The sequence below is a fragment of the Scyliorhinus canicula genome, chromosome 12 (assembly GCF_902713615.1).
Source record: "Scyliorhinus canicula chromosome 12, sScyCan1.1, whole genome shotgun sequence".
Lineage (NCBI taxonomy): Eukaryota > Metazoa > Chordata > Chondrichthyes > Carcharhiniformes > Scyliorhinidae > Scyliorhinus > Scyliorhinus canicula.
The window spans coordinates 119,129,844-119,144,036 of NC_052157.1; the positions used below are offsets into that span (position 1 = coordinate 119,129,844).

At 47.7% G+C, this 14,193-nt stretch overlaps 1 protein-coding gene across 6 annotated transcripts in view; it reads right to left on the reverse strand.

The window, feature by feature from the left end:
- The window catches only part of LOC119974725 (elastin-like), a 290,086-nt gene that overhangs the window by 198,592 nt on the left and 77,301 nt on the right, over positions 1 to 14,193 (reverse strand). For 5 of the 6 annotated variants that reach the window (XM_038813896.1, XM_038813895.1, XM_038813898.1 and 2 more), the window contains exons 10-12: positions 11,733 to 11,768; positions 7,087 to 7,122; positions 1,012 to 1,182 (exon numbers count right to left, since the gene is read on the reverse strand). In XM_038813896.1, the coding sequence (XP_038669824.1) occupies positions 1,012 to 1,182; positions 7,087 to 7,122; positions 11,733 to 11,768 (243 nt within the window). The remainder of the gene's footprint in view (positions 1 to 1,011; positions 1,183 to 7,086; positions 7,123 to 11,732; positions 11,769 to 14,193) is intronic. The other variant, XM_038813894.1, reaches the window with a different exon arrangement.

Genomic DNA, 14,193 nt, shown 5'->3' on the forward strand with positions numbered 1-14,193 from the left:
AGCTAATCCAGGTAAATCCCCAAGGTTTTATTCAATATGATTGCTCCATCTATGAATATATTTAAAGCTGAGACAGACTTATTTTTTGGCCTCTCAGGGAATCAAGTGTGGGAAGCAGAAGGGAAAGTGGAGTTGAAGAGAGAGTTTGGCCATGTTTGCATTGAATGGTCTATTCTTGCTTCTATCTCCAACACTTTCTGTTTGACTTATCTCAGTGAATCTAAAATGTTATTCATGAGAGATCAGGGGCGGGATTCTCCAACCCCCTGCCGGGTTGGAGAATCGCTGGGGGCTGGCGTCAATCCCGCCCCCGCCGTGTCCCGAATTCTCTGCCACCAGAGATTCGGTAGGGACGGGAATCGCCCCGCGCCGGTCGGCGGCCCCCCGGCGCCCCCCCCCCCCCCCGGCGATTCTCCGGCCCGCAATGGGCCAAAGTCCCGCCGCTGTCAGGCCTCTCCCGCCGGCGTGGATCAAACCACCTACCTTACCGGTCGGAGCAGGTGGCGCGAGCGGGCTCTGGGGTCCTGGGGGGGGGGCGCGGGGCGATCTGGCCCCGGGGGGTGCCCCCACGGTGGCCTGGCCCGCGATTGGGGCCCACCGATCGGCGGGCGGGCCTGTGCCATGGGGGCACTCTTTTCCTTCCGTCTTCGCCATGGTCTTCACCATGGCGGAGGCGGAAGTGACCCCCTCCCCTGCGCATGCGCGGGGATGACGTCAGCAGCCTCTGATGCTCCGGAGCATGCGCGGGCTTACGCCGGCCGACGAAGTCCCTTCAGCCCCAACTGGCGTGGCGCCAAAGGCCGTCCATGCCAGCCGGCGGAGCGCCAACCACTCCGACGTGGGCCTAGCCCCTCCAGGTGAGGGCTTGGCCCCTAAAGGTGCGGAGACTTCCGCACCTTTGGGACGGCCCGACGCCGGAGTGGTTCATGCCACTCCATCACTCCGGGACCCCCCATGCCCCGCCGGGTAGGGGAGAATCCTAGCCCAGATTACTTGCAGCACCTCCTGTACCTCCTGGAATCTGTCCTGGTACTCCTCCTGGAAGCTGCCCTGGTACTCCTCCTGGAAACTGCCCTGGTAGACCTCCTGGAAACTGCCCTGGTAGACCTCCTGGAAACTGCCCTGGTAGACCTCCTGGAAGCTGCCCTGGTACTCCTCCTGGAAGCTGTCCTGGTACTCCTCCTGGAATGACAGAACAGGGCAGTTAGAATTATTAGAATCCAAATAAACCCAACAGAAGAGCACACTGCTGATACGAAAGACATTCTCTCTTTGGCAGTATTCTGTCTCATGGGGGGATGGTTTGCAGCTTACAAAAGCAAAATAACCCGGATGCTAGAAATCTGAAATAAAGACAAAGTGCAGGAAATGCCCAGCAAATCAGGCCAAATGCGTGGACAGTAACAGAGTTACCTTTTCAGGTCAACACGACTTTTATCGGGATATAAAATAGAAATATTTTCAGAAATGTTTGCGATGGCGGGTGTGGATGTTTAGGAAGAACAAAGGGAAGGTCTGTGATTGTCTGGATGACTCGGGATAAGCCGTGGTCAAAAGGAAGGAGGAGGTATATGACATGCATAGGCAGCTGGGATGAAGTGTATTCCTTGAAGAGTATAGGACTTGTCGGAGTAGAGTTAAGCGAGAAATCAGGAGGGCTAAAAAAGGGGACATGAGATTGTCTTGGCAGATAAGTCAAAGGAAAATCCAAAGAGCTTTTACAGGTACATAAAGGGTAAAAGAGTGACGAGGGAGAGGGTAGTGTCTCTTAAGGATAAACAAGATCATCTATGTGCAGATCCACAAGGGATGGGAGAGGTCATAAATCAATTTTTCTCACCAGTATTTACTGTTAAGAAAGGCTCAAATGTTAGGGAAATTGGGGAACTAAAAAGTGATTATACAGAGAAGGAGGTGCTGGAGGTATTAAAGCGCATCAAGATAGATAAATCCCTGGGACCTGATGAAATGTATCCCAAGTTGTTGTGGGAGGCTAGGGAGGAAATTGCCAGTCCCCGAGCTGAAATACCTGAATCATCGACAGCCACAAGAGAGGTGCCTGAAAATTGGAGGGTAGCAAATGTTGTGCCCTTGTTTAAAAAGGGCTGTTGGGCTAGGCCTGGGAACGACCGATCAGTTAGTCTTACTTTCGTAGTGGGTAAATTGATAGAAGGTATTCTGAGAGATAGGATCTATAGGCATTTAGACACGCAAGGGATGATTAGGGGAAGTCAGCATGACTTTGTAAGAGGAAAGTCATGTCTCGCAAATTTGATTGAGTTTTTTGAAGGGCTAACCAAGAAGGAAGATGAGGGCAGTGCAGTCGACGTTGTCCACATGGACTTTACCAAGGCCTTTGACAAGATACTGCATGGTAGGTTGTTGCAAAAGGTTAAATCTCACGGAATCTAGGGTGAGGCAGCCAATTGGATACAAAATTAGCTTGACGACTGAAGCCAAAGGGAGGTTGTGGATGGATGTTTTTCAAACTGGAGGCCTGTGACCAGCGCTGTGCCTCAGGGATCGGTGCTGGGTCTACTGTTATTTGTGATATATATTAATGATTTAGATGAGAATGTAGGAGGCATGGTTAATAAGTTTGCAGATGACACCAAGATTGGTGGCATAGTGGATAGTGAAAAAGGTTATATAACATTGCAACAGGATCTTGACCAATTGGGCCAGTGGGCCGATGAATAGCAGATGGAGTCTAATTTGGAGAAATGTGAGTTGATGCAATTTTGGAGATCAAATCAGGGCAGGACCTGCTCAGTTAATAGTAGGGAGTTGGAGAGAGTTACAGAACAAAGTGATCTAGGGGTGCAGGTTCATAGCTCCTTGAAGGTGGAGTCGCAGATGGACAGGGTGATGAAGAAGGCATGAAGGCATTCAGCATGCTAGGTTTTATTGGTCAGAATACTGAACACAGGAGTTGGGACGTCTTGTTGAAGTTGTACAAGACATTGGTAAGACCACACATGGAATATTGTGTAGAGTTCTGGTCACCCTATTATAGGAAGGATATTGTGAAACTAGAAAGAGTGCAGAAGAGATTTACGAGGATGCTACCAGGATTTCATGATCAGAGTTAAGGAGAGGCTGGATAGGCTGGGATTTTTTCCCCCTGGAGCGTAGGAGGCTTACGGGTGATCTTATAGAGGTCTGTAAAATAATAAGGAGCTTCGAGAAGATAGATAGTCAGCATCTTTTCCCAAAGGTAGAGGAATCTAGAAACAGAGGGCATAGGTTTAAGGTGAGAGGGGAGAGATACAAACGAGACCAGAGGGGAAATTGTTTCACACCAGAGGGTGGTGAGCATCTGGAACGAGCTGCCAGAGGCAGTAGTCAAGACGGGGACAATTATTTCCTTTAAAAAACAGTTAAATGGTTACATAGGCAGGGCGAGTATAGAGGGACAGGGGCCAAATGCAGGCAAGTGGGACTAGCTTAGTGATAGAAACTGGGCGGCATGGACATGCGGGGCCGAAGGGCCTGTTTCCATGCTGTAAACATCTACAGGGTACAGGGAGGGTGAAATTAAATCACAAATAGGTGCAAAACTTTAAAGAGAGTGGCTATAGGTTTGTAAAAAAAAAAAACAAACAACATAAATGTGTGTCCATATATGTTGTGAATGGCTATATAACAACCATTACAGAGCAACATGAAGGGATAAATAAAGAAACTAAATAAAACCAACCTGCAAAAATAGGCTGTAATATGTCTATCATATTGAAAAGAGAAAATTCTGGCAGCATCTATGAAGAGTTGACGTTTCGGATTGAAACTAACAGAACTGCATTACTTTGTAAATTAGGTGCCCAAAATGTTAGGTGGATTGCCAACAACTTTAGACAGTAAACTTCCACCTCCATTATAAACCGCACCCTCCTCCTTTTATAGTTTTGTAGTCTGTTTTTTTTAGCTCCACCCTATGGCCACCTGTCCTTGGCTGCTCAGTTGTTCCCATTAACACATTCGCTATCTCACCTTTTGCCACCATTAGCACGCTTCAGCCCTTCAGGGCACCATTAATACTCCCCTTTGTCTTATGTCTAGGATAGATTTGTCCACATCTCCTTTGCCCCAACCTATCTGGTCTTCTAGAAGACCAACCTGGTCTTCTATTCTGCCCCACTTCCTCCGGGACTCCTATCCAACTATATAATTCTGTACATTTCAACCTTGTTTCAGTTCAACAGAAGGATTTTTTCATAGAATCACAGAATCCCTGCAGTGCAGAAGGAGGCCATTTGGCCCATCAAGTCTGCACCAACCCTCTGAAAGAGCTCTCCGCCTAGGCCCATAATCCCCATTCTCCACTCAATCCCCATAACCTTGCAACCCCACCTAACATTTTGGGCACCTAATTTACAAAGTAATGCAGTTCTGTTACTTTCAATCCGAAACATCAACTCTTCATAGATGCTGCCAGAATTTTCTCTTTTCATTTCAGATTTCCAGTATCCGCCGTATTTCGCTTTTATTTATTACCTATTAATCTCAACCATGGGAAAACTTGAACTGTCCTTGAAGCCACAGTTTTAGGGAGAATACCAGATTTGTACACCCTTTCACATACATCAATTGATAAATTACATAAACACGCCTTCCTGCCTGAACAGGCGCTCTTGGGGCTAAAGGGATCTAGAGATATTGGGGGGGGGGGGGGGGGGGGGGGGGGGGGGGGGGCTCACGGTATTGAACTTGATGATCAGGCATAGAAAATAATCTCTACAGTGCAGAAGGAAGCCATTCGGCCCATCGGGTCTGCACCAACCCTCTGAAGAGCACCCTGCCTAGGCCCACTCTCCCCATCCTCTAACACACTTAACCTGCACGTCTTTGGACACTAAAGGGGTAATTTATCGTGGCCAATCCACCTAAACCAGAGCATCAGGAGGAAACCCACACAAACATGAGGAGAATGAGCAAACTCCACGCAGTCACCCGAGGCTGGAATTGAACCCAGGTCCCTGTCGGTATGAGGCAACAGTGCGAACCACTGTGCAACCATGCTGTACAAATCTATGATCATAATGAATGGTGGAGAAGGCTCAAAGGGTCGTATGGGCTCGGCCTGCTTCTATTTTCTACGTAACAGTGGCAGCTGCTTGTGCAGTGGAGATGTTCGTACAGTGCAGGCACGTGGCTCGATGTGAAGAGGTCGGAGTGCGGGCACATCCTACAGGTGAGACATTGCGGGATGTCTGCCTTTACTGGCAGGTTTGCAGCAATGTTATGCTGAGCCACGGTTTAACAAAGAGGTCTTTGCCTCCAATCACCCTTTCAAGGAAGCGAGTTCCAGACACACCACCCTCTAGGTGAAAATGTATTCCCTCAAATCCCCTCTAAACCTGCCACTTACCTTAAATCAATGCCCCCTTGACAATAAATTGATGCACGATCAATTGTACAAAGACTAAGGTTGGATACAACTGTGGCTTTATTGCAGTAAGATGTGTGGCCTCCCACAGCAGCTGGCGAAATGGCTGCCGAATAGAGGACACGCATATTTATACTCCTCCTACTGGGTGGAGCCAGCAGGCAGGGGTTACCGGCGAACCTGTAGTACAGGTCCTACCTTACATCACCGAAGACAGGTGTAACAGTCGTTCACCACACCCCTGGCCATTGATCCCCCGCCAAGGGGAAAAGTTTCTTCCTATCTACTCCAGATTGAACAAATGTTTCATAGAATCATAGAATTTACAGTGCAGAAGGAGGCCATTTGGCCCATGAGTCTACACCGGCCCTTGGAAAGAGCACACTACTTAAGCTTACACCTCTACCCTATTCCCGTAACCTCGTAACACCACCTACCCTTTTTGGACATTAAGGGCAATTTATCATGACCAATCCACCTACCCTGCACATCTTTGGATTGTGGGAGGAAACCGGAGCACCCGGAGGAAACCCACGCAGACACAGGGAGAACGTGCAGACTCCGCACAGACAGTGCCCCAAGCCCGGAATCGAACCTGGGACCCTGGAGCTATAAAGCAACAGCGCTAACCACTTAGCAGAACTTCCTTGCTTTTGTACTTTATGTCTCTCTATGTAACTATATATGAAGTCCAGTCTCCCATATGTTTTATTAACCACTTTCTCAGCCTGCCTTTCTACCTTCAACAATTTGTGCACATATCCCCAGGTTCCTGTGATCCTGTATTCCTCTTTAAAATTTTGCTCTAATTCTATGTAGCCCTTCCTCATTCTGCCTATTAAAATGAATCATTTCACACTTCTCTGTGTTACATTTCATCTGCCACTTGTCCACCCATTCCACCAGTCTTTTTAAAGTTTATCAGTTTTCTCCTCACATTTCAAATACTTCCAACTTCTATGGCATCTGCAAATTTCAAAATTGTACTGTATACAATAAGAGTAGGATAATACAGACCGCTGGGGATATATATTCTTCTGTCTGAAAAACAAACGTTCACCACACCTCCCGCTTTCTTGTCGTGCAACCAGTTCTGCATCCATGCAGCTACTGTCCATTTTATCCCGTGGGCCCAATTTTGCTTTTTGGAAATCTATGGGCTGGATTCTCCAATTCTGCGGCCCAACATTGCTAATCAGTAAAGTGAGGAGAGCCGATGGCTGTATTGGGTGGCACGGTGGCACAGTGGTTAGCACTGCTGCCTCACAGATCCAGGGACCCGGGTTCAATTCCGGCCTCGGTAACTGTCTGTGGAATTTGCACTTTCTCCCTCTGTCTGTATGGGTTTCCTCCGGGTGCTCCGGTTTCTTCCCACTTCCAAAGATATGCAGGCCCTGTGGATTGGCCATGCTAAATTGCACTTCAGTGTCCAAAGGTTAGGTGGGGTCACTGGGTTATGGGGATAGGGTCAAGGTGTGGGCTTAAGTAGGGTGCAGACTAGATGGACTGAATGACCTCCTTCTGCATTGTAAATTCTATGATTCTATGATATCTGGACAAATCTTTCTTCTTTAGGAAATTATGGATTTAATTGTTTTAAAAATATTATTCATGTTGATATTTTTCTCATCAATATTCAATGCTTACTAATACAATAACAAGTTGAAGTTTTAACAAATAGCAGAAGTAGAAGAACTCACCTCCATGTTTAGCAGCTTTAGCTGCAGCATACCCGCCTGCAATGACAGAGGATCGACACATTATGACAGTGCAAAGACCAGCTACAGGCAAAGTGGATCAATTAGTGACTTTACACAAACCGAACGGAGCCCTCATTCGAGATTAACCCTGGGCTGGATTCTCCGATTTTGCGGCTATGTCTGGAGAATTTGTCTAGTTCTATGATTAAAAAATCGGCGAGGGCCCAACACTGATCCTCTGACGGGTGAGGGCCGAGCAGCCGCACCACGTAAAACAAACGGCCTTTACGAAATAAAAGACCAGAGAATTGCCGGGTCCGTGGCCGTGCATTTGCACGGCGACGACCTGCAGTGGTCGTGCCGTACAACATGCCCCCCCCCCCCCCCCCCCCACCACCATTCGCCCTAGCCCTCGAGGAAGCCCCCCCGACCAGCAACACGGCTCCTGCCCGACTGTAGCGCAGCTGGACGCAGTCTGCAGCCACCACACCGTTTTCACGGAAGCTAAGAGCACACATGCCCCATGGCATTGGGAACTCGGCCCATCGGGGTGCAGCATCGGGGGAGGGCCTTCAGGTAACGTCCTGACGCCGTCCCAACGGCGTGTAGCATACTCCTCGCTGATGCCGTTTTGGAGGGGGCGGAGCATCCAAAAACACGCGCCACCCCCGATTCGGTCGTAAAATGATCACGTTGTTGAATAGTCAATAGAATAATCTATTATGAAATTGGCATCGGGGAACGGAGAACCCCACCCCTGATTTCTTTTTAAAAATAAATTTAGAGTATCCAATTCATTTTTTCCAATGAAGGGGCAATTTAGCCTGGCCAATCCACCTACTGCACATGTTTGGGTTGTGGAGGCGAAACCCACGCGAACACGGGGAGAATGTGCAAACTCCACACGGTCAGTGACCCAGACCCGGGATCGAACCTGGGACCTCGGCACTGTGAGGCAGCAATGCTAACCACTGCGCCACTGTGCTGCCCCCACCCCTGATTTCTGAAATTTTTAATATGAATTCAAATTATTCAATTCCAAATGACAAAATGCAGAAATCTTTAGGATCAAGTGAATGTGAATATTCTCCCCCTGCCTGTGTGGGTTTCCTCCGGGTGCTCCGCTTTCCTCCACAGTCTAAAAATGTACAGGTTAGGCGGATTGGCCATGCGAGTTGCCCCTTTGTGTCTAAAGATGTGCAGGTTAGGTGGAATTACTTGGAAAGGGTTGCGTGGATAGGGTAAGGGAGTGGGCACAGGTAGGGTACTCCTTTGGGGGGCTCAGTGCAAACTCCATGGGCCAAATGGCCTCTTTCTGTACTGTAGCGATTCTATGGATTCTCAAACATGGAATGAAATTAGATAATTTTCCCATTAGTTCCTATCCCATATATTGTGCATGTGCAGTTTATCTTACTTGCATGAAAACATGACCATTCTATTGGCTACTCAACAACATGACAACTGGTTGTATTGAAAAAGAATTGAGTTGAAAGGGCAAATGTCACCCAGAATAGGTTGTGATGGATTATGGGAGCACAGAGAGGCTGACTGAATAAATGTTGCTCCAGTACCCATTGGGCTGGGCCAACAGAATTTCCCAGCTAAATGGACATTCCAGCAATCTTCCTCAACAGGTGTCTTATTATCATAATATCTGCATGGAAGGACTGGTGTATTTGGCAGTCATGTTTGAAGATTCATGACTTATGTTGACGTGCAACTACAGCACTGCTTGTGTTCCCAGCAACTGAAATCACAATCTCATTAAGGAGAGACAAACATGTAAAATTTGGGAGGCATGATGGCCTAGTGTTTAGCACTGCTACCTTACAGCGCCGAGGACCTGGGTTCGATCCCGGCCCCGGGTCATTGTCCGTGTGGAGTTTGCACATTCTCCTGTGTCTGCGTGGGTCTCAGCCCCACAACCCAAAGATGCACAGGGTAGGGATGGATTGGCCACGCTAAATTGCCCCTTAATTGGAATGATTTAAAAAAACAAAATAAAATGTAAAATTTGACACTTAGACTCCAAATTAAACTAATGTTTCTTTCCAATTCCCCTGAGGTAACGTGGAAAAAACCCCACATTTTGACTATTTGCATGGAACAAACACTCAGTCTCATTTTCCAGCACTTGGTCCATAGCCTTGTTTGCCTTGACATTGCAAGTGCACAATACCTCTTAAATGATATGAGGGTCTCTGCCTCCAACACCCTTTCAGGCAGTGAGTTCCAGACTTCCATCACCCTCTGGGTGAAGACGCTTTTCCTCATTCCCCTCGAAATTTCCTGCCCCTTAACTTAAATTTACTCCCCTCAGTCATTGATCCCTCCACCAAGGAAAAATATTTCTTCCTGTCTACTCTATCTATGCCTCTCAATATTATACGTCTCAATCATGTCACCCCCCTCAGTCTCCTCTGTTCGAAGGAAAACAAAACCAATCTATCCAATCCCTCCTCATAGCTAAAACTTAAGGGACAGAGACTCTTACCGACAGACAAACATACAAGATGACCCAGTTAATGAATAAAATAATTGTGTGAGAGGAGATTTTTAAGTGGCAGCAGGGCCCACTTAATAAATAAGCCTAAAAAAAGTATTTGCCGATGGCACCATTATCCTTCACTCAACTAGAAGAATTAAGGTCTCAAGTACACGGGAATCAGAGCCGGGGATAAGATACTGTAGGCGCCTGTTTGGCAGAGGGAGGGGGAAATTGATGTTACCTTTTCTGCAGAGAACTTGGTTGCTGTCTTTGAGAACCAAGCCAGGTGAAGAATGCTGATGAGCATTTACCTGGAAGTATTGGGTGAATTCAGCACCCTGACATCGAGCTTGCTCATAATGCTGCATTGCATGGAGGAGTCCAACTCCACCTTCTATTGAACAGAGTATTGAGGCAATTATCTCCAATGTGGGTAGCTGCATAAAGGAGATAGCAGGGCAAACCAGGATATGGCCTGTAATGTCAGCTCCCAGAGAAACTCAGAGAACTGCAATGGCAATTGGCTGGTATTAGCTCTGGAGCAAATGTGGTTCACACACTGAACCATGAGACTGCTGGGGTAAACTACTCAGAGTCTGGTTATACTAACAGGGTAACTGCAGCAATGGCACAAAGTGCAAAATTGATTGCATTGTAAAATTGGCAAAGTAACACTTTTCATCCAGCTCATCCCAATTATTCTAAAATGCTATTGGTGGGAGATCAAATCTGACTGATGATGCATTACTAATTTAATAAGGGATATCTCTCTGTTGGATCGAGGACATTTTGTTGCAGAAAACTATTTTCCACAAACTTTAAAGATTTACTATTACAACCGGTCTGCTTATTTTAAGCTAATTATCCTCAATAAAATTAGCTTTTCCAACATGGTTGTCTTACTTTTATAGCTGGTTCAGCACAGAGCTAAATCGCTGGCTTTGAAAGCAGACCAAGTGCAGGCCAGCAGCACGGTTCAATTCCCGTACCAGCCTCCCCGAACAGGCGCCGGAATGTGGAGACTAGGGGCTTTTCACAGTAACTTCATTTGAAGCCTACTTCTGACAATAAGCGATTTTCATTTTTTCATTATAGGGACCAATACACACCTCCCGCTGCTACCTCAAATCCTTTACTCTTTCTTAGTTGTACTCAAAGTCCACACTATCTGCTCACTTCTCATTATGTTCTGCCTTATCAGTGAAATGATCTTTGGGCGGGATTCTCCGCTTGCCGACGCCGATTTTGTAATTCGTGATCGGGCAGGGAATCCATTTTTACTACCAAATCGGGGGTGGTACCTTTTTCAGGTGCTCCGCCCCCTCCAAAATGGCGTCATCGAGGAGTACGCCACACGCCATTGGAACTGCCTCAGGACGTTACTTGAAGGCCCTCCCCCGATGCTCCACCCCCCCCGATGGGCCGAGTTCACGAAGGCGCGGTTCACTTGTGCTCTCAGTTTTCGTGAACCGCCCCCGTGGCGGCTGTGGGCTTTTGCCAACGCCACCACAGCCCGGGGGGTGGGGGGGGTGGGGGGGGAGCTGTGCCGCTGGCCGGAGGAGCGGCGAGGGGGTGTCCATGGGGGAACTATCTGGCAGGTCGGGTCTACATGCGGCCAACGCCATGTTGTATGGCTCGACCAGTGCAGGTCGTCGCCGTGCGTATGCGCGGCCACAGACCCGGCCATTCTCCGGTCGTTTTCGGCACGGGAACCGGGAGTTCTACCCTGCACCGCTGCCAGCCCCTCACCGGTCCCAGAATCTGCCCATTTCATCAGTCTGTGCCCCAAAATTGGTTACCATCCTCCTGATTGCAGATTTTTGTGACATCTGAAAGCTTTGTAACTATGCGCTGTATAACCGGTGGTATGTTAGATTAGAAACAGTAGCGTTGCAGTTCTTCCACCTTGGCTATAAACATTCCATCAGTGTTAATGCACATGTGGTGCTACAGGGTACTAATCTGCCATGACAAAGCGGTTAACTTGTGAGTAACATCAGGGGCCCAAAAATAGAAACCATAGAAGGCCACTCTGCCCCTCGAGTCTGTTCCACCACTCACTTTGGTCACATACTTATCAAGAATATATTTCTACATTGTACTTTATGCAATAATATTTTCATGCCTTTATCATCAAAAGAGTAGGAAAATTTACCTCCATATCTAGCAGCTTTGGCTGCTGCATATCCGCCTGCAAAGACAGGATTGACAAGTTATGACAAAGTGAGAGACCAACTACATTGGTGAATATTACGAAGGCCAATAGCACCACTTCATTTGAAATAACCACACTTTCTAAAATTTTCATTAATATTGTAAGTTGTTCAAATCCAACTTGCAAGTTATAGTACAAAAGCAAAATGCTGTGAATGTCGGAAAGCTAATAAAAACAGAGGGTGGCAGTTTCCATTTTTGAAACCAAATGCAGTGGTGGGCAGGTTTTGCGGTAAGTTTCCTGCTGGTGGGAATGACGGGTATTCGCGCCCGATTCCGTGCATGGGATTTTGAAGAGGCAAGTCTCTCGCTGAATCACCTGCCGGGTTGGGAACTGATTTGTCCGCCCTGTCGAAACAAAATGGGGTCGAAGCTCCGGGTGGCGCCATGTTTAAACACCATCCTAGCACAGCCCTGTTCTCTCCAGGAGACCTTTAGAGATACCTAGCAACCATCCAAAGAGCAAGTAAGAAGAAGAAGCCTGCTCTCCATTTCTGCCCAAACGCTCTCTTGACGTTGATCAGAGGAGTGCGGCAGCTTAGGAATTTGATCTATTCTCGGGATGGTTCCAGGAAGCATACCAGCCTCACCTCTCTGTCCTGCGGGGCCATTGCAGAGCAAGTCAGCGTGGCCACTGCACCCGCAACGTCATCCAGTGCAGGAAGAGGATGAATGATCTCATCTACTCGACCAGCGCAAATAATTCTTCAACTTCCTCCAATATGAAACTCTCATCATGGCATCATGTGCTCTTTTAGAGGATTTCACATAACCATTAGAGTGGGATACATCTCACATCACCACCATCTCATCTATCATAATGCTCACACTCCATCCCCAGCCTCTTCTGGAAAGGATTCACGGTACACAGGAGGCTTGTATGTTCCTTGCCCTCTGCTTCATCCTTTCTCATCCCATTCCTTTCTTTTGCCTTCATCCAGTCTAAGCTGGCCCACAACACATGGGAAAGATCCCAGACCGGAGAAGGGGTGGCCAACATCATACCTTCACCAAGTCTGGGGAAGATGCCTCCAAACTGGCTGGGGAGGACAGGGATCGCTCTTGTGGGGCAGGGGAGATTGGTTTGTCCCAGCAACCTAGTACGGATGACATGTTTATGAGTTCATTACATCATAGCATTCACAAAGAGTGACATACAAATTTGTAATTTGCCTGCTCATGACCAAACTCTCTTCTCTGTCTTATGGGCACCAGCAGATTTAGGTAGACGAGGAGGGCCAACATAAGCCTCAGTCCCAGAGGAGCTGGGATGAGGAAGCTGAGGAAATCACCGAGGAAGGACCATACCTGCGCTCACACACATCTTCACCAGCGCAAAGAAATATACCTCAGGAGGCATAGATCTAGATTAGGCTCAGAGTCACCAACTGGAGAATACTGGCATAGCCCTGGACTCAATGGGAACACACCCTGGTGGACAGCATCAGTATCTAGGCAGGAGGGGATGAAGCATCTTTATCTCCCTCCAGGTACCCCTTCTCAAAGAATCAGAGGGGGGTCCTCAGGCGCTCACAGAGAGGGTGAGGATCAGTTGGACACCCCTGGGGCCTCGACTCAGGGCACATCAAGGGAGTCCAGTGACTCTGAATCCCCTGTGCCTGTGACCCCATCCACTGCAGCGGCGCAGGCTGCTGACGGCGCTTCTGCCCCCTCAACATGGGATCCTAATCAGGCCGGGGCCCTCCAGGCCTCAGACCACAAGATGATGTTCACCAAGGTCATCACAGAAAACAGGATGTGGCAGTCAGCAGGCTGCCTCCACCTCTGCTGCATATGCAGGGGCTGCACCAAGGCGCGGTGATAAGGTGAGAAAAAGGAAGAAATACTGAAATCACTTTTGGGTCATGAGTGTACAACTAGTGTGTAAATTTTGCACTCTTGTTAATACATTTGATGTTGATGTGAATGGCTTGGTCAATTGTGATTATTCACATGTGAACCCTCTTATTCTGAAGTGCAACAATCCTCCCACGCAGTGATAGTCTCCCTTTGTCAGATTCACATTTATGTGATGTCAAGCTCACTGAAGATAATTTCTGCACCCTTGTGCAATGTCATAGGAAAATGTTAAAGTCTTTATTGAAAGTGCATGCTTAATACTATTGGAACTCTTTTCGTAGACGCACTATTGTGTGAGGGCAGGCCAGCTGTCTTGAAGGATCAGCAGCCCAGCCGCCTTGAAGGAGCAGTAGCAGTTGCCAAAGGAGAAGACCTGGATGGGATGCTGAAATCCCCAACCGTGTCCTCTTACTAACCACTGTAGTTTCTCATTAATGTGGCAACAACTACATCAATTAAGTTGCCGCACTGTTTCCATTGTTCTTCCGACTTTCAATTTGCAGAGCGGGTGCATAGAAAAGTGCACTGCTGACCTTCTTTGA